The sequence below is a fragment of the Tursiops truncatus genome, chromosome 15, assembly GCF_011762595.2.
Source record: "Tursiops truncatus isolate mTurTru1 chromosome 15, mTurTru1.mat.Y, whole genome shotgun sequence".
Taxonomy (NCBI): Eukaryota; Metazoa; Chordata; class Mammalia; order Artiodactyla; family Delphinidae; genus Tursiops; species Tursiops truncatus.
The window spans coordinates 65,491,353-65,510,658 of record NC_047048.1 but is presented as its reverse complement, the minus strand read 5'-3'; the positions used below and the strand labels follow the sequence as shown (position 1 = coordinate 65,510,658).

The 19,306-nt window shown below is 37.6% G+C and overlaps 1 protein-coding gene across 2 annotated transcripts in view; it reads right to left on the bottom strand.

Annotated features, from left to right (window-relative positions):
• Positions 1 to 19,306, bottom strand: part of RALGAPB (Ral GTPase activating protein non-catalytic subunit beta) — a 101,590-nt gene that overhangs the window by 46,478 nt on the left and 35,806 nt on the right. For both annotated transcript variants that reach the window (XM_019943860.3, XM_019943863.3), the window contains exons 6-13: positions 18,136 to 18,267; positions 9,620 to 9,798; positions 8,421 to 8,569; positions 8,078 to 8,294; positions 4,390 to 4,591; positions 1,420 to 1,587; positions 785 to 899; positions 255 to 402 (exon numbers count right to left, since the gene is read on the bottom strand). In XM_019943860.3, coding sequence (XP_019799419.1) covers positions 255 to 402; positions 785 to 899; positions 1,420 to 1,587; positions 4,390 to 4,591; positions 8,078 to 8,294; positions 8,421 to 8,569; positions 9,620 to 9,798; positions 18,136 to 18,267 — 1,310 coding nt within the window. The remainder of the gene's footprint in view (positions 1 to 254; positions 403 to 784; positions 900 to 1,419; positions 1,588 to 4,389; positions 4,592 to 8,077; positions 8,295 to 8,420; positions 8,570 to 9,619; positions 9,799 to 18,135; positions 18,268 to 19,306) is intronic.

The window sequence follows — 19,306 nt, the reverse complement described above, 5'->3', positions numbered from 1 at the left end:
GGAAAGAGAAAAATAAAGAACACAAATAAAACTAAGCCAACATCACCTACCAAGACAACTGGGATGCTTTCCTTCCCTCATCTCACCCCTTCAAAATTTTTCACATATAAAAGCAAACAAATTCTGCCTCTGATTCAGAATAAGTAGGGCTATATTATGCTTAGGTTCCCATCCCTGACCCCTGCCTCCTCAACATGCCTGAGGTCAACATACCACCTGGGTTTTCACTTACAAAAAAACATGTGAACACAAACCTAGTATCATTTGAGTGTTGTTGGGGTCCGTTTCCGTTTGCAAGGCACCTATTAGTATATTCACAAGTCTCAGCTTCAGTGACAAAAAAGTTATTGGTTTATCATAAGAAGAGCTGTCATCATTACTAAATTTTCCTTCCAGGACCACCTACGGAAGAAACAAATAACATTTAACATCGTCTGCTGTGGTACACTACGCCCATGTAGGAACTGCTACAGTGGACACATAGATCAGTCCAACAAGCAAGGCTTTCAGTCTGACTAATATTAGCCACTGTGCTAAGTGTGTCACTAACTCACACAACATATGAGATCAGACATCACCAGCCCATCACTGCTTGAAATGGTAGGCCAAGGGCATGCTGGCTCACTGACAGAAGAAATACCTCAACAAATCAACTTTGTTGATTCACCTGAAATAATCTGAAAAATTTTTTAAAAGCTCCTGTTCCATTTTAAAAAATACAACTTGACTTGAATTAACACACAAAAGAGAATACAGAATATAAAAAACTTTAATAAAACTTTACCTCGGATTTGACTGTGCCAAAGTGATGTGGGAGGGGCAACAAAGAAAGCAGGATATTAATGGAAGATCTTCTCAATTCTGTTGGATTTACATAGCTTTTGAATTTTGAGAGTTCTCTGCCAAAAAAAAAAAAAAGATAGCTATTAGTATTTCTGAACTAAAGTATGTTTTTAGCTTTGCCAAATATACATTATGCCAATTTTTTACAATACATGTACGGGGTTTGGTTTTATAAAGAATGCAGTAACTACTTTCCACTGAGTTCATATTCTGCAATTTGTGTGTGTGTGAGAGAGAATCTCTATGTTAAACTGTTATGGAATTAAACTAGAATCTGATTGACTGATTGACTGATTTTAAATGTAAGGCCTACTCCACAAAAGACCTCTGGGCTGGGGTTATTCTTACCCCTCTAGACCAGACCAAGAAGGACTCAACACACCCGTGGACAAAGAGAACTGAAAGAGTTCAGGGACGAGGTAGGCCTGGATGTTCTACACTCATTTAATATGGCCTGAATCCCCCTGGGCTATGAAGACAACTGGACAGGATAAATTGGGAAACTGGGGAGGGAAGCACCAAAACAGACCAGGCCAAAACCAACAACTGACATACTAGTACAGAATGAAAGCTTACCTGTCAGGCAAAATGGTTTCAAGAGCTGAAATAAAGTAAGGAACCACAACATCAATCCCTTTCAAGTCACAGCAGAACAAAGGAGGGGAGTTTAGAATAACGCTGGCCAAGACAGGATGGCACACATAATCATTTATCTGCAAACCTTGAATTAAAAGCATGTAAAATCTAGGAAAGCAAGAAAAAAATTTTAAACAAACTGCTGATCAACTGTTTTCATAATTATTAATATTTTCTACAGTCATCTTAAAGTCTATTTCCAATCTTCACTACTTCTATCCTTTAAAAGGTATTACTGGAGTTAGAACAATTCAGAATCAAGTACGCTAAGAACCAAGTTATATTTCCTAATCAAAAGGAAAAAAAGATTCGTGTCTATTACACTTTCTTGAGGTTTTAAGCCTTGCAACTCAGTTACAGGTGCCTGCAAATGAAGTAACTATTGATAAAAACAAAAGGCTGCAGTAATTATCAATAAACTGGAGGAATTACTGAAATGATTTCCATGTCAGTAAAATTTTGTAGCGTTTCACAATTCCTGAAAAAAAGTGTGTTGTGTCCCTTTCCCCCTCCCCCATTATTTTTGGGGGCACAATGAAAGAAAGAAACCTCATTCGACCCTGTACTCACCACGATATGAAGGTCACTCTGAATAAGAATCCTTCTAGGAATGTACTTGAACATATCTTACTTTCAACATCCTCCCCTAACCCCCAATGAACTAAGCATTCAATCTTCCATCATTCAAGAGCAACTATCCTAGTATACTCTTCTGCTACTGTAAGGTACCTTTCTCCACAAACCTCCTCAGAAACAACTTCCTCACCTCCTGGTCACTGCTCAACCCATTTCAATCCATCTTCTCTTTCTAGAAATCAACTAAAACCATGTTATAGCAAATAACCAATGGTCTCTCAATTGCTAAATCCAAAAGACATGTCTAAGTCTTAACTTTGCCTTTTTAAAGCATTCAACCCTTTGATTACTCCCTTCCGCTCTTAATTCTTCTCTGACTTCTATGGCTAGTTCCTTTAACAGATCTTATTCCACGTGCCTCCTAACACTGGGGGTTCCTCAAGCTGCCAACCTCAGTTCTCTAAGCTATCTCTTCTACTAGCCTGGTTTTAAACACTACTTAAGCCACCAAACATAATCAAATCAGTCTCTAGCTCCAGATCTACTAGCCAAAAGCATACTGCAGACCTGAGGGCAGGACATGTCTACTGATTACTCTAGTACTCCCTGTGCACAGCGACTGGCACAAAGTAGGAACTTAATAAATATTTGTTGATTAACAGCCCGCAGGCACCTCAAATTCAACAGGTTCAACACTAACCCCATCCTTGGCCCCCGTCACAAATCCGCTCTTCAGTCACACTACCACCCATCTAATCTTATGGGCCAGATGGAAGGTTCGTGTTCACAGCCTTCTCCCTTACTGCTATTGATACCGTTTTGGAGTATCGTCCCAACCCATCGGCTCCCTCCTAAGAAATGTGCCCCCACCACATGGGGTGCCAGTATCCAATGTGACCCACCTTCACAGCTGTAGCTGATTAGACCAGAGGTAGACACCTGATTAATCAGATCCTCTTTCTCAGGAATCTGAAATTAGGATTCAGAATGCTAATTGGCCCTGCTGGTCACCCAGACAAAGGTCACGGAAATTTGAACTTAGAAGCATACTACAATATAAGAACATGATCTGCAGGTAAGAGAAGAATGAAGCAGTTCTGGGAGACCATGATGACAGAGAAACAAAAAAGGGGAAAGTTGTTTTGGTCCCTGAACACTTTCTAGCTCTTGGTTCCTGCCCTTTGTGAGACCCTGCTGCATGTCCTGACCTTAGAAGGTATTCAATAGTGTGAGTTTCTCATTAACTCATTCCCCTTTTGCGTAAGTCACATTGAAAGAGTTTTCTGTTACTTAAAGTCAAGTGCCTATTAAGATACTGCTTACTTCCCTGCATGTACCATTCTGTTTCATATCTGTATTCTTCTACACTTTTTCCTTCTGAGTCAGTTTAATCCTCTCTCCTGAGAACCTAGTATGTACAGACACCTGAATGTTCTTATTAATATTAGTATCACTTCAGGAGTTGTGTGAATGATCAGCTGAGGAGGGCAAAAGACAGTCAAGAAAAATAGCAGGCCATTACAAGTTAATTTAGCAAAAAAGTGACAAGGCCTGAAGTGTCATGGTGGGGACAGAGTGGAGAGATTAGAAAGAGGGTTAAGTAGCAGAAAGGCAAGAGTCGGTTGACCATCTAAAGATACAGAGGGAGAGAAGAGAAGCCTAAAATGACTCCTAGTTTCTGGCATAAGCAACTGAATGGATGGCAGAGCCATTCAAAAAGACTGGCTGAAGTCATAAATTTGGATAGGATGACCCTACCCAACTTGCTAACATAGTCTAAATACTAGTCATCTTTTATAAGTCCAGCACAATCATCCAATCCTCTGTAACTCTTTCCTGAACCCCCAGGGCAAGTGTATGCTTCTGCTTCCTCTGAATGCCTATAGCACTTTTTCTGTGTCTCTCTCTTACCAGTTTCCTATTGCTATTGGATTGGTGTTACTTGTGTACATGGCTTTGCTCACTTGAGAAAATAAGCTCCTTAGAGGCAGGATTGACAGCTAACATTTCTGGACCATCTATACTGTCTAGTACTGTGATAAAAATGTATTAAAAATTTAGTGTGGCCCTTCAAATCTCTCTGTAATTAACAAACGTCATGTAAGATGGAATTAACAATACTTCTAAAATAAAAAGGGTGTTAGGGGGTCCTCACCAAATCTGGTAAGGTAGGTAAAAAGGAAGAATTCAAGCAAAAAATTTCAGTTACTTACATACATTTGCAGGTATTTCAAACCAACATTTACTTATCAATTCAACCTACTAAGCCATGCTATAATAGTTTCACTATCACAACTATATAAATGGAAAAATAAACAAAAAAAATTCTAAGACCTGGATAAATAAGCTGGCAGAATCTCTTCTCCAGTCTTCTTGCTACAAAAAATCCTACACAGTGTCCCACAAGCCTCAGCTCTTCCTGCTTCATAGTTATCAGGAAATTCACTTGCATCAAACATAGGATTGGAAACCATGGTGTCTGTGGACATTTGTGACCCTTTCCGTCGAAACTCCATGCTAGCTTGTGTTGTAATGGCTGGGGAGAAAAAAGGAGGGTTTTATTATATTTGTTGATATGCAAATAGGCTCATGGGACCCTGGACACAAAGATCAAATATTGGTGTCATTAAATTGCTACTTGAATAGAATCCAATAATGCTTTTGTTTAGCAATTATGTCTTAATTTTTTTTTTTTAAAGGGCTCTCTGAAATCTTCTTTGAAAAGGGGTAACAATTTACAGTGGTACTGTCAGTTTAACAGATTCTACAAGATGCATTTTTCAACTGAATTTCTGATTAGCAGAGTACATTTGTATATATCTGTATTCACATACATACAGATATATAACACAGAATTTGGCTTTTCTATTATTTATTCTGTTTTTTTTCTCTCCCTAAAAAATGATGCTTAAACATTAAGAAAAATAGGTACTGCAAATTTACACATTACCCCAGACAGACATCATAATTGAATGGGTAATCCCATGCCAGGTTGTATACTTTAGGGAGAGGGCAAGGTAAGGATAAGAAATGGGTAGGAAGAGAGAGCATTCCCACCACCCAACCAACTCCAAAACACACACCGAAGAATCGCCCAACCAAGCAAAATGAGAATGAATTTTAACAACCACAGACAGCAGCTAACTTTAGGTTGATAAATCAGAAAACTGGATTGGTAAGAAAGATTATCATGGTCATTCGTTGTCACTGAAACAGAAGCCCTTCGAAAGTTGCTTTTATTTTTAACAAAAGATTTCACAGTGTATTGAAAATCACTCTGAAATCTTTTATCACTCTACATGAAATGTTTAAATTATTTGTAATAACAGATTTAACAGAATGCAGAGTCAAGCATAAATCTTTATGCAACTTCCCATGAGCCATTTTTAGTCCTGAATAAGCTATCCAGCAATAATACATTTGAAAAACACTACATGCAGAATGCATACAAATCAAACACTAAATCTGTATAAAAATACGCTTAAAGCTTTAAATTAAAAAAAAAAAAAAAAGCCAAAACACAGTTAGTGCAAAATCCTGGAATTCATGACATGACCAGACTAGTGTACGAAAATAATGGGACTGATTCAGGCAGATTAATTTGCTTTTGCCAACAATCTTCCCCATTCAAAACACAGAAAAGTATTTTTCTTCCCAAGTGCAAAAACTACAAGAGACAATGACAATCAAAATTTTTAATGGAATTATGAAAAAAATAAAAACATGACTGCAATTAAGGAGAAGCTTCTGGTTCCTACTTACAAGATTTATAAGAAAGAAGAATTTGGATAAAAGATGCTGCAAGATAATAGAAATAAATGGAAACAAATCAAAGGACAGTAGTAATTATAGAATACTTTAAAGATGGTGAAATTTTACAATAAGTTAAGAAGCTTTTTTGCTTTTTAAAAGTTAGATTAAAAGCTTTATGATACCACAAGCTAGTTCAAAAACAGGAAATTGTGCATTCAGATCCAAAATTATGATTTTTGTATCATGCAAAACAATGAACGAAGAAAATTACACAACTACAAAAAATTGAGGTTTTGAACTGCCCATAACGTGCATTAAAATTTTAGTTCATTAACCCTTCCCAGCTCAATGTTACAATTACAAAGCACAGTGTACTGTCATGTAACTCTAAAGCTAACCAGTTCACAGAAGCAAACATTTTTAGAGGTGAACTACATGGCAGAATTCCTTGATGGCAGCCAGTACTTAGAGAACAGACTAACAGAGTCAGTATTCTCAACCTTCCCACCACCCGCAAGACCTCAAGAGTAGCACCCAACAGCACTTTAACCCATTCAGCTATCTGGACACCTCCTATCTCCTGGGTAATACAACAGCCTTTCTCATCTCTGAACACAAGGTGGGGGAAGAAGAGCTTCTATCCTTTTCCCACCAAAGAAAATGGTAAGAGTTAAAAGTAGGAATTTGTAGCCCACACATGATTTGAATTCTAGTTTCTATCTTTTGGCACAAGAGGGTGAGAAAAGCTGTTAAAAACTCCCTAGAGAGTGGGAAGATCTATAAATTCCCTTTAAGCAAGCCCACCAAGGAAGCAGCAGGTTGAACCACTCTGGATTCAGGGATTTTAGTGTCAACAGCTTGATACCCAAAAGTTACACTGTAAAGAATTGTATCTTAATAAAAATAAAAAATAAAAATATGACTAACTCAATCTAGAATATACAATACAAATTAACAAATATAAACATGGGTCATAAAACTCAAAATATAAGGCGCATGAACTTTAGAAAATATAAGCCAAAATGTTTTTTAAATGTTTTCATTTAGTCATCAAATAAGTACATTTATTTATCCATAAGTCAAACTTGCAAATAAAATATGGAAATGGTAGAATATAAAGTGTCTGGATTTGAACAAAATAAACAAAGGAATCCCTAAACTCAATCATGCAATCTCAAATTATATTCCTGAAAATGCCTTTATATGCACTACTTTTCTAAATTATTTAAAGATTTGTAAGAACAACCAAAACAATTTACATGTATATAATGCTAACAGTCATAGACCCTTAGTTCCGAGATGATACATAATAACAAAGAATGCATTTCTGAGAGAAAGCAGAGACCCTTATGACCATTTTATTAGTTTTATCCTTGAAATTAACACTCTCCCTAGAGATGCATAATCTAACGCAATTAGGTATCCTTTTATCTCAAGTTATTTCCAACCCCAGTGGAAAAGTGCTTCTCTTACCAACCAACCAATATTAATTATATTATTACATAAAGCACAATTAATTCATAAAGCATAGTGCCTGGCACAGAGTAACTGCAGCTCAGTAAGTGCTAGCCATTATTATTGCTCAGCTCTATAAAACAGTCATAAATATTCAGTATATTCTGCAGTACCTCAGCCTTCCATCCTGCACCCTATGCCACTACTTCCATGTGTAATGGTAAGATGACAAAAATAAATCATATTTAGATAGAATTTCATTTCTGTAATAAAATCTAAATAAAGATATCAGGGTTGAGTTATTAATTCTTCACCAGTCTTACTTACAGAGAAAATATATTTTTCAAAGTGTGCCCTTGAAATAAAGTTCTCTAGACTAAAACCTAAAAGGTTAGAGTCTTCTGTGAAGCAGAAATTTTCTGATATTTATATGTAGTAATGAGTGAATGGCTGTCAAAATCTAAGAAAACACTTCTTATGAATAAATTTCTGGTCAATTATGTTTAATTCTTTATATCAATATTATTATCCTGGCTGACATGAAGGGAACTTCCAGGTCACCTAGGAATCTGGTTTAACAAAACGTGGCTAACCTGAAGTATTAGACAAAAGCCAAACCTCATAGAACGAACATAAAAAGGACAAGTAGGGAAACTTTCAAAATTACTTCAGCTGGAAGGGGTTAAGCACAAGACACTGCTTGGTCAGAGACAGAGAGCTTTTTAAGATACATATTAATCTTGCAGGTAGGAAAGATTAAAAAGAAAAAAAAGAAAAGAAAAAAATGACAACGTATTTCTTGAGCAATATTTACCAGTCATGCTGCTGTCTCTGTTTATCCCATTATGAAGTTTACAGTGAACAAATGCTGCATCAAATAACCATGATCCAAAGAGATTCAAGATGCTGTTAACCTTTGGTCTCTGTGGGGCAGGCAGCGGCCGGGGTTCTGAACTAGTCTGATTTGGACTTGACAGAGGAGAGGTGGAGGATGTCTGGTGCTGAACTTTTGAGGCGTGAGCAGTACTAACCTATAAGAAGAACACAAGAATATAGCCACACTCATGAAAAGTTTAAGAAAACAGCAGGATTTTTTAAAAGGAAGGCAGATTAAAAAGCCCATTTTATACAGTATAACAATGGTCATGAAAACGTACTGTGCTTGTCTTCATGGTGGCCTTGTTCACAGTAACAGCCCGGTGCCTCCGGTTATGTGGTGGGGTGGTATTGACAGCAGTGCTTTGAGGCATACTCAATCTATTCACGGGTGTTGGAGGAGCACTGTCTGATCGGGGTCTAGAAATGCCTTTAAAGAAAGACAAATGGAGTTATTCTTCATAGTTCAAAATATGTGGTCAGTAAATCTTCCTCAAGCAACACCAGTGAAGGCTCACAACAGACTACAGCAGAGACTGCTAGCTGCCTCCCAGTATCAATTTGTCCTTTCTTCCTGAGTTACAAAACACAAATTTTAGCTAGACATGGCTACGCAGAATAAACAACTGCCTTTTGAAGTCTCCCTTACAGCCAGATGTGGCCATGTTCTGACCACAGAGAAGTGGGCAATTATTGGGTGGGTCTTCCCCAAGAAATCTCCTTAAAAGAACGAATCAAAGGTAGATGCTCCTTCCTTCCCAATTTCTGAACAGGATAGCTGAAACTCTTTCAGCCATCATGGCCCATGAGAGTGTGCACAAAGGATGAAGAGCCAGAAGATGGAAGGGCCTTGGGTCTCTGACAATGGTGGAACTGCTATAGCAGCCCTGTATACAGCTTAGCCCTGCGTTTAACACGTGTGAAAGTAAACTACCTTGTTTAAACCACTAGTACTTTTGGCTAGGTGGCAGCCAAAGCTAACTGAACTAATATATTACCTCTGTAATACATTAATTGCACATAATAAAACGTTTTTGAAAATGATAGGTATTAAATACCACTGCCTTTTAACAGATTAAAAAAATTCTGACTTTTCATGTGAAAAACAGTGTAAAACAATGGTTCACAAAAAGTATTAACTGCTTCCTAATGATTCACATAAGAATGACACCTAATGCATTTTAATCTGTATTTTCTTGGATTACTAGTGAGAATGAACACTTTTCTCTTTTGCAAATTATCTCCTCATAGTCTTTGTCCATTTATCTACCAGGTCTTATTCTTTTTCTTTGCATTATTTGATCTATTTATATAATAATAACAAAAACCCTCTAGCTATCACATTTGTTGCAAATAATTTTTCCCAGTTTATTATTTGTAATCAACTCTGATCATCTTTTGCTTTCGGCTGTCCACAAAAGTTTCTAAAACTAGACTCTAAAGTTATCTTCAAACATCTAGCAACATACACAAAATTCACCTAAGAATGCATCCACCAGACAGCTGATTCCACGCATGGCACGAAAAAATATTTGAGGCAGATGTTTAAGGCAGGGATACTGATTCAATTCCTGCGGCATTCCGCTCACATTTAAGAACTGTTCCTGAAATTTGGGAGTAGAGCTTACAATGGCTGGGTTACTCAAATCCACGGGATTACTATCAAAAGAGAGAGCAAGAATTAATTATACATTTAGAAATCTCTTTAGCAATAAAATGCATGCAATCTAATTTAAGAACAGGCCATTTGTGCCTATTTCTTTGATTCAGAGAGGAGATTAATCTGTATTTAATAAGCTAGGGACTCAAACACCAACACTACTTTACAGAAGTGTGCTTACATGAACCTACTTTGCCTATTCAGAGAATGAGAATCAAAATAAGACTAGTTTTTAATTTTTTTAACGTATACATGGATATTTTGTAATATGTTTGGAATTAAGCAATGGAATGGTAAAACTATAAATAAATCAACAAGAAACCCAAGGAGAAAATCTTACTTTAATATTAACATTTCCAATTTTTTAAAAACTATGTGAAAATTGGGATTAGTGTTTGTGTTCACGTGCACATACTAAAGCCATACATTTCAATGTATTTATTTTTTTTCTGTTCCATATTTTTTTAATTAATTTATTTTAATACCTTTATTGGAGTATAATTGCTTTACAATGTTGTGTTAGTTTCTGCTGTACAACAAACTGAATCAGCTATATGTACACATACATCCCCATATCCCCTCCCTTTTGTGACTCCCTCCCACCCTCCCTATCCCATGCCTCTAGGTGGTTACAAAACACCAAGCTGATCTCCCTGTGCTATGCACCTGCTTCCCACTAGCTAGCTATTTTACATTTGGTAGTGTATGTATGTCCATGCTACTCTCTCACTTTGTCCCAGCTTACCCCTCCCTCCCCACCCCCGTGTCCTCAACTCCATTCTCTACGTCTGCGTCTTTATTCCTGTCCTGCCCCTAGGTTCCTCATATCCATTTTTTTTATTCCAAATATATGTGTCAGCATATGGTATTTATTTTCCTCCTTCTGATTTAATTCATTCACTCTGTATTACAGACTCTAGGTCCATCAACCTCACTACAAATAACTCAATTTCGTTTCTTTTTATGGCTGTATATATGTGCCACATCTTCTTTACCCATTCATGTGTCGATGGACACTTAGGTTGCTTCCATGTCCTGGCTATTGTAAATAGTGCTGCAATGAACATTGTGGGACATGGCTCTTTTTGAATTATGGTTTTCTCAGGGTATATGCCCAGTAGTGGGATTGCTGGATCGTATGGTAGTTCTATTTTTAGTTTTTTTAAGGAACCTCCATACTGTTCTCCATAGTGGCTGTATCAATTTACATTCCCAATAACAGTGCAAGGGGGTTCCCTTTTCTCCACACCCTCTCCAGCATTTATTGTTGGTAGATTTTTTGATGATGGCCATTCTGACCGGTGTGAAGTGATACCTCATTGTAGTTTTGACTTGCATTTCTCTAATGATTAGTGATATTGAGCATCCTTTCATGTGTTTGTTGACAATCTGTATATCTTCTTTGGAGAAATGTCTATTTAGGTCTTCCACCCATTTTTAGATTGGGTTGTTTGTTTTCTTGATATTGAGCTGCATAAACTGCTTGTATATTTTGGAGATTAATCCTTTGTCAGTTGCTTCGTTTGCAAATATTTTCTCCCATTCTGAGGGTTGTCTTTTCATCTTGTTTATGGTTTCCTTTGCTGTGCAAAAGCTTTTAAGTTTCATTAGGTCCCATTTGTTTATTTTTGGTTTTATTTCCATTTCTCCAGGAGGTGGATCAAAAAAGATCTTGCTGTGATTTATGTCATAGAGTGTTCTCCCTATGTTTCCCTCTAAGAGTTTTATAGTGTCTGGCCTTACATTTAAGTCTTTAATCCATTTTGAGTTTATTTTTGTGTATGGTGTTAGGAAGTGTTCTAATTTCATTCTTTTACATGTAGCTGTCCAGTTTTCCCAGTACCACTTGTTGAAGAGGCTGTCTTTTCTCCATAGTATATTCTTGCCTCCTTTATCAAAGATGAGGTGACCATATGTGTGTGGGTTTATCTCTGGGCTTTCTATCCTGTTCCAGTCATCTATATGTCTGTTTTTTGTGCCAGTACCATACTGTCCTGATTACTGTAGTTTCATAGTAGAGTCTGAAGTCCGGGAGCCTGATTCCTCCGGCTCCGTTTTTCTTTCTCAAGATGCTTTGGCTATTTGGGGTCTTTGTGTTTCCATACAATTTTCAAAACTTTTTGTTCTAGTTCTGTGAAAAATGCCATCGGTCGTTTGATAAGTATTGCATTGAATCTGTAGATTGCTTTGGGTAGTACAGTCATTTTCACAATGTTGATTCTTCCAGTCCAAGAATATGGTATATCTCTCCACCTGTTTATATCGTCTTTAATTTCTTTCATCAGTGTCTTATAGTTTTCTGCATTCAGGTCTTTTGTCTCCTTAGGTAGGTTTATTCCTAAGTATTTTATTCTTTTTGTTGCAATGGTAAGTGGGAGTGTTTCCTTAACTTCTCTTTCAGATTTTTCATCATTAGTGTACAGGAATGCAAGAGGTTTCTGTGCATTAATTTTGCATCCTGCTACTTTACCAAATTCACTGATTAGCTCTAGTAGTTTTCTGGTAGCATCATTAGGTTTCTCTATGTATAGTATCATGTCATCTGCAAACAGTGACAGTTTTACTTCTTCTTTTCCGATTTGGATTCCTTTCTTTTTCTTCTCTGAATGCCATGGCTAAAACTTCCAAAACTATGTTGAACAACAGTGGTGAGAGTGGGCAACCTTGTCTTGTTCCTGATCTTACAGGAAATGGTTTTTCAGTTTTTCACCATTGAGAACGATGTTGGCTGTGGGTTTGTCATATAAGGCCTTTATCATGTTGAGGTAGGTTCCCTCTATGCCTGATTTCTGGAGAGTTTTTATCATAAATGGGTGTTGATTTTGTCGAAAGCTTTTTCTGCATCTGTTGAGATGATCATATGGTTTTTACCCTTCAATCTGTTAGTATGGTGTATCACACTGATTGATTTGCATATACTGAAGAATCCTTGCATTCCTGGGATAAACCCCACTTGATCATGGTGTATGATCCTTTTAATGTGCTGTTGGATTCTGTCTGCTAGTATTTTGTTGAGGATGTTTGCATCTATGTTCATCAGTAATACTGGCATGTAGTCTTCTTTTTTCGTGACATCTTTGGTTTTGGTATCAGGGTGATGGTGGCCTCATAGAACGAGTTTGGGAGCGCTCCTCCCTCTGCTATATTTTGGAAGAGTTTGAGAAGGATAGGTGTTAGGTCTTCTCTAAATGTTTGGTAGAATTTGCCTGTGAAGCCATCTGGTCCTGGGCTTTTGTTTGTTGAAAGATTTTTAATCACAGTTTCAATTTCAGTGCTTGTGATTGGTCTGTTTATATTTTCAACTTCTTCCTGGTTCAGTCTTGGAAGGTTGTGCTTTTCTAAGAATTTGTCCATTTCTTCCAGGTTGTCCATTTTATTGGCATACAGTTGCTTGTAGTAATCTCTCATGATCCTTTGTATTTCTGCAGTGTCAGTTGTTACTTCTCCTTTTTCATTTCTAATTCTGTTGATTTGAGTCTTCTCCCTTTTTTTCTTGATGAGTCTGGCAGGTGGTTTATCAATTTTGTTTATCTTCTCAAAGAACCAGCTTTTTGTTTTACTGACCTTTGCTATCGTTTCCTTCATTTCTTTTTCATTTATTTCTGATCTGATGTTTATGATTTCTTTCCTTCTGCTAACTTTGGGGTTTATTTTGTTCTTCTTTCTCTAACTGCTTTAGGTGTAAGGTTAGGTTGTTTATTTGAGATTTGTCTTGTTTCTTGAGGTAGGACTGTATTGCTATAAACTTCCCTTTTAGAACTGCTTTTGCTGCATCCCATAGGTTTGGGGTCGTGTTTTCATTGTCATTTGTTTCTAGGTATTTTTTGATTTCCTCTTTGATTTCTTCAGTGATATCTTGGTTATTTAGTAACGTATTGTTTAGCCTCCATGTGTTTGTAGTTTTTACAGTTTTTTTCCTGTAATTGATATCTAGTCTCATAGCATTGTGGTCAGAAAAGATACTTGACACAATTCCAATTTTCTTAAATTTACCAAGGCTTGATTTGTGACCCAAGATATGATCTATCCTGGAGAATGTTCTATGAGCACTTGAGAAGAAAGTGTATTCTGTTGTTTTTCGACGGAATGTCTCCAGCCAAGCTGGAGCCTGCTGGCCGTTGGGTGGAGCTGGGTCTTAGCACTGAGATGGAGATCTCTGGGAGAGCTCTCTCCAACTGATATTACATGGGCCAGGAGGTCTCTGGTGGTCCAATGTCCTGGACTTGGCTTTCCCACCTTGGAGGCTCAGGCCTGACACCAGGCCGGAGCACCAAGACCCTGTCAGCCACACGGATGTCTGAAGTAAGGTCCTGGGGCAACACCCCAGCATGTGTGGCAGACGTGTAGGATAGGGCAGCAGACCCATTTCAATGTATTTAAAACAATGGGCTTGAGGTATATTTTATATGTAAATAATTTTAAACATTTCCATTAAAAAATAGATTTTGGCTTCCACTCAAAATAGTCTGCTTAACTGTCCATTAAACAGCCTTTCCAACCCAAAGTAATATTGTTAGTCAACCTACAGCCAGCACCTGGAAAGAACTTCCACTAGCTTCAAGACGAAAAGAACCAGGCTGAGAAACATAAATCAGTGGTTTATAGATGCCCTGGGCCTTTGAAACCTTTTTCCATCTACTCAGACTCTGAATTTCACATAACTGCAAGTGGGGACACGGGCCTGTGTGTGCATGTATGGAAAAGGGGCTTCTAGTGTTAGTACACTGTATCCAAAGAACTGTGGTCCACTATGTGGCGTAGGGAAGATAAGAAGTCTCTAGAAGCAGTACCTACTGGGGATTATACTTCTCTGTTCAAAAATTAGAAAAATAAGCAGTAAGCTTGGAATGGACTACACCTCAGTCCAGCAGAGCTCTGCTAAATTCATATCTGTTTGATACCGAAAACTGGGGAGAAAGAAACAGGGGTTCAGGGGGAGCGTGCCGGAGAAAGAGAGCAGTGCATGTGCACAAGAGGAGCAAAAAAGCCAAGAGATAGACAATAGAGCAGCCTGTCCCAAGGCTGCCTTGATCCCTCCCTATCATGATTGAATGTTCACTGCTTCTTGGAGCCCAGTGAGACGGCTCTATCATCACACAATAACCCCTCTTTTTCACCTGCATTTGTTTAAGTAAGTTCCTATTCTGTATATTAAAAAAAACCCTGACTAAAATACTAAAATCTTTCAGCTCAAGAAGAAAGATAGAGCCTGAAGAGATCAATTAATAGTGAAGGAATAGGAAAAGATTATCCAAGAACTACAAACTCTTAAGGAATATATAACTTTCATGCAACAGAGCATAGAAAAAGATAGGTAGTTTCCTATTTAAGTTACCAAAATATAAATTAGTCAAAAAATAGAAACGGAGATAATTTGGGAAAACATTAAAATAGCATTCCATAACCAAGCAGAAGTTTTCTCTAAAGAATGAAGGATGATTCAATAGAACAGTATTCCATAACCAAGCAGAATTTTTCTCTAAACAATGAAGGATGATTCAGTATTGAGGAAAAAATAACATACTATCAATAGGTAAAAGAAGAAAAAACATTTAATTGCTTAAATGGATGCCAAAATATGATTTGAAAATAATTCAGTAGTATTTCTGATTTTACTTATATTTTTAAATTTAAAATTTTTTCATTGCTTAGGAAATCAGGAACAAAGAAAAGAATAACTATCTAATATCAACAACCAATATCCCACTCAAAATTTCACACAACAGAGGCATTCCAATGAAAATCAGAATGAAAGAAGGATGCTAAAACAGTATCATTTTAACTCAACAATGTTCTAGAAATTCTGCCTAATGTAGTAAAACACATACAAAAATAATTATAACAACAATGGCAACTTTTCAAGCATTAGATGTACTGTTTTACATACTTTTTCTTCAATACTTATAACAAGATGGATAGTATTATTATCCCCATTGTATAGATTAAAAAGAGACTGAGACTCAGAGAGACTAAACTGCTTGCTCAAGTTCACAAAGAAAAAAGTAGCAGAACATGAACTCATATACAGATCTTACTGCAATCAAAGCACTTATAATTAATTACCACAGATTCGAGTATGAATTACTAGAAAGGAGACATTTATTTGCAGATATGTATTCATTATATCTAGAAATTTAAAAAGAAATCAGTGAAATACTCAGAGCATTTTTAAATCCCAAGTATATAAAAAATATACAAAAATAAAATAAGTAAAACATTTTCTTTACAGCAGCAATAGCCACTTACAAGATTTAACAATAGAAAAAAAGTTAGCCTTTCACAACATCAGCAATAAATACACAGGAATAATGGTAAAAAGAAAAAAATTATGCAGATCTCTGTGAAGAAAACTACAAAACATTTCTGCAAGATATTTAAGATTCTAGGGGCTTCCCTGGTGGTGCAGTGGTTAAGAACCTGCCTGCCAATGTAGGGGACATGGGTTCAATCCCTAGCCCAGGAAGATCCCACATGCTGCGGAGCAACTAAGCCCGTATGCCATAACTACTGAGCCTACACTCTAGAGCCTGTGCTCTGCAACAAGAGAAGCCATGACAATGAGAAGCCTGCACACCGCAATGCCTCAACCAGAGAAAGCCCATGCACAGCAACGAAGATCCAACACAACCTAAATTAATTAATTAATTAATTAAGATTCTAAAAAAGAAAAATACCTACTCTTAGAAAAGCAAACACAATATATTAAGATGTCAGCTGTTCCTAAATATAAATACAAGCTTAATGCAATTCTCATCTTTGGCAGAGTCTGGTTAGATGTTCACTAGCTTCTCTTTTCCTCCTATGTTCTCTTGCAATTAAGTGTGGCATATGTTTGAGTTCCAGCCAATGGAATATGGGTAGCAGTGATTTACATCACAGTTCAGGAGCTGGTCCATGAAAACCTTCCACACAATTTTCCTTGCTCTCTCTCTTTTCCATCTTCTAGCCAGATACAGAGGCACCTGCCTACAAAGTTAAGGCCCTAATAAAGCCACATGTTGAAGATGGCAGAGACTCTGCCAGCCTGGGTCCCTGAACAACTACCTAAGTAGAGCTGCTCCCTACCCAAGACCTTATGAAACATACTGTACTAAGCCACTAAGATTTTCAGGTTCATCTGCTAAAGGAGGACATGTTCCTTACCCTAATTAACACACACTCCAAACCCCAAAAGGTTTTGTGAGGTTCTTCTGTTCACTTGTGTTTTGTAACATGTCAAATGGATTCTAAAATTCATCTAAAATGTTAAACAGGCAAAAAGAGATTTTTAAAAATATTCCAAGAAATGTTTTAGGGAAAAAGATATTAGTCCCACCAAATATCAATAACTATTATAAGGTTAAAATAATTAAAAGTGTTAATCTCCTATAAGAATGAATTAAAGATCAATGGAATAATATGTGACCCAAAGACAAAATCCATATATATAAAGGAACTTAATGGCACAAAGGAAACAAAGTCAGAAGAAATCATAGGTGAATATCTATCTGATCAAAGAACAAAGGAAGACTTTCTAATCTTAAAGGAAACAGAAAATAATCACAGAAAAAGACAGATTTTAAAAAATAAACTAAAATCACCGAAAGATGAAAAACACACAATACAAACTGAAAAAAACATGATAGAAAATGGTTAAGATCCCTAACTTATAAACAGGTCATACAGAGTAATTTAGAATCACTAATACACAAATAGAAAAATGAGGCTCGTCAAACCAGAAAGAAAAGATATGCAAGGAAAAAGTTTACAAATCAAATAGTATACAACAGAACCAAAGTTCCACAGAGCACAAGGATGGGGCTAGTAGAGAGAAAGGTAGGAAGCAATGAAATTGAATTGAATAGAATTACTATAAAAAAAGAAAGAGCATGAAGTATTACTTTTAGCAATTTGTCCCTCTGTGAAATTCTATGGTGTACCCTCAGTGAAATTTTAAACCACGCTACTAGAGGAGAGGTCCTGAGAGCCAGACTGACCAGTCAGTGCTGGTCATAGAGAGGAACAAGCTAGTCTCCAGTCCCCAGAGAATGTGACAAAGTCCTGGGAGAGAGATCATCATCCAAGCTGCACCAACAGGCAAGAGAACAAATGCTGCACCTACTGCAGGGAACAAGCCTCCAGAGAGTGTGGCCCAAGAGCAGCTGAGGACAGCCTGACCCTGCTGGGACAGGGAGAGCAGGGGCACATGATGTAGATGTGTGTGTTGTCCAATTTGGCTCCATCTGATGACTGGGCTTAACAGCCACACTGTGAACTCTAACAAGGAGTTATAGCACCGTTCCTGTCCTAAGACACTCACTGCGTAAAGACCACATGAAATACAACAACAACAGTACCTTAACATATGTAAAAAGCGAAACCATGTCTGTGCAACACACTCATTATCCATTTCAGGAGGGATCAGACTGGCATCTTCATCGGGAACTTTAAATGGAGGAAATGAAGGACCATATGTAAAGCGTAGCAATCTAGAAAATAGAAAAAATCATACCAGCAAGTTCATTTTGTAACAGAATGGAAAATACATTCAAACATTAAAATATACTAAGAGAAATATGATAAGAGAAAATAGATGAAACTTGTATTATACCTCACTGAAGTGAATAAAATAAATGAAAACCCTTGTTTATAAAATAGATAAACTGGAAGAGGATTTCCAGTTTTATAAAGGATTTTTTTTTTTTTTTTTTTTTTGCAGCTTCAACACAGTTATTTATTGTCTCGCAGTCCCGGAGGCTGGGTGTCCGAGACCAAGGGGTCGGCAGGGCTGGTTTCTCCCGAGGCCGCTTCCTCAGTTTGGAAACAGCCATCTTCTCCCTGATCTCCACAACATCCCTCTACTGGATGCACATCCCCGGTGTCTCCTTTTCTTAAAAAAATTTATTTATTTATTTATTTTTGGCTGTGTTGGGTCTTCGTTGCTGCACGCAGGCTTTCTCTAGTTGCAGCGAGCGGGGGGCTACTCTTTGTTGCAGTGCACAGGCTTCTCATTGCAGTGGCTTCTCTTGTTGCGGAGCACGGGCTCTAGGCGCACGGGCTTCAGTAGCTGTGACACGCAGGCTCAGCAGCTGTGGCATGCGGGCTCAGTAGTTGTGGCTCACAGGCTCAGTAGTTGTGGCGCACGGGCTTAGTTGCTCCACGGCATGTGGGATCTTCCCAGGCCAGGGCTCGAACCCGTGTCCCTTGCACTGGCAGGCGGATTTTTAACCACTGCGCCACCAGGGAAGCCCAACCTCACTTATCCTTAATCACCTCTTTAAACGCCCTATCTCCAAATGCAGACGCATTCTGAGGTGCTGGGGAGGTCAGGGCTTCAACAATATGAGTTGGGGGCGCAGGGCATAGTTTAGGCCATAACACCTGGGGAGCAGGAGTGGATGAGTAAATAGTGTACCTGAAACAACCTGTTCATGCATTGATGATATCTGACATTGTGGCATTTGAATCTGCATTAGAAGATTTTCTCTACACTTGTACTTGATGTCTTCATAACAAAAAGGTTTCCTT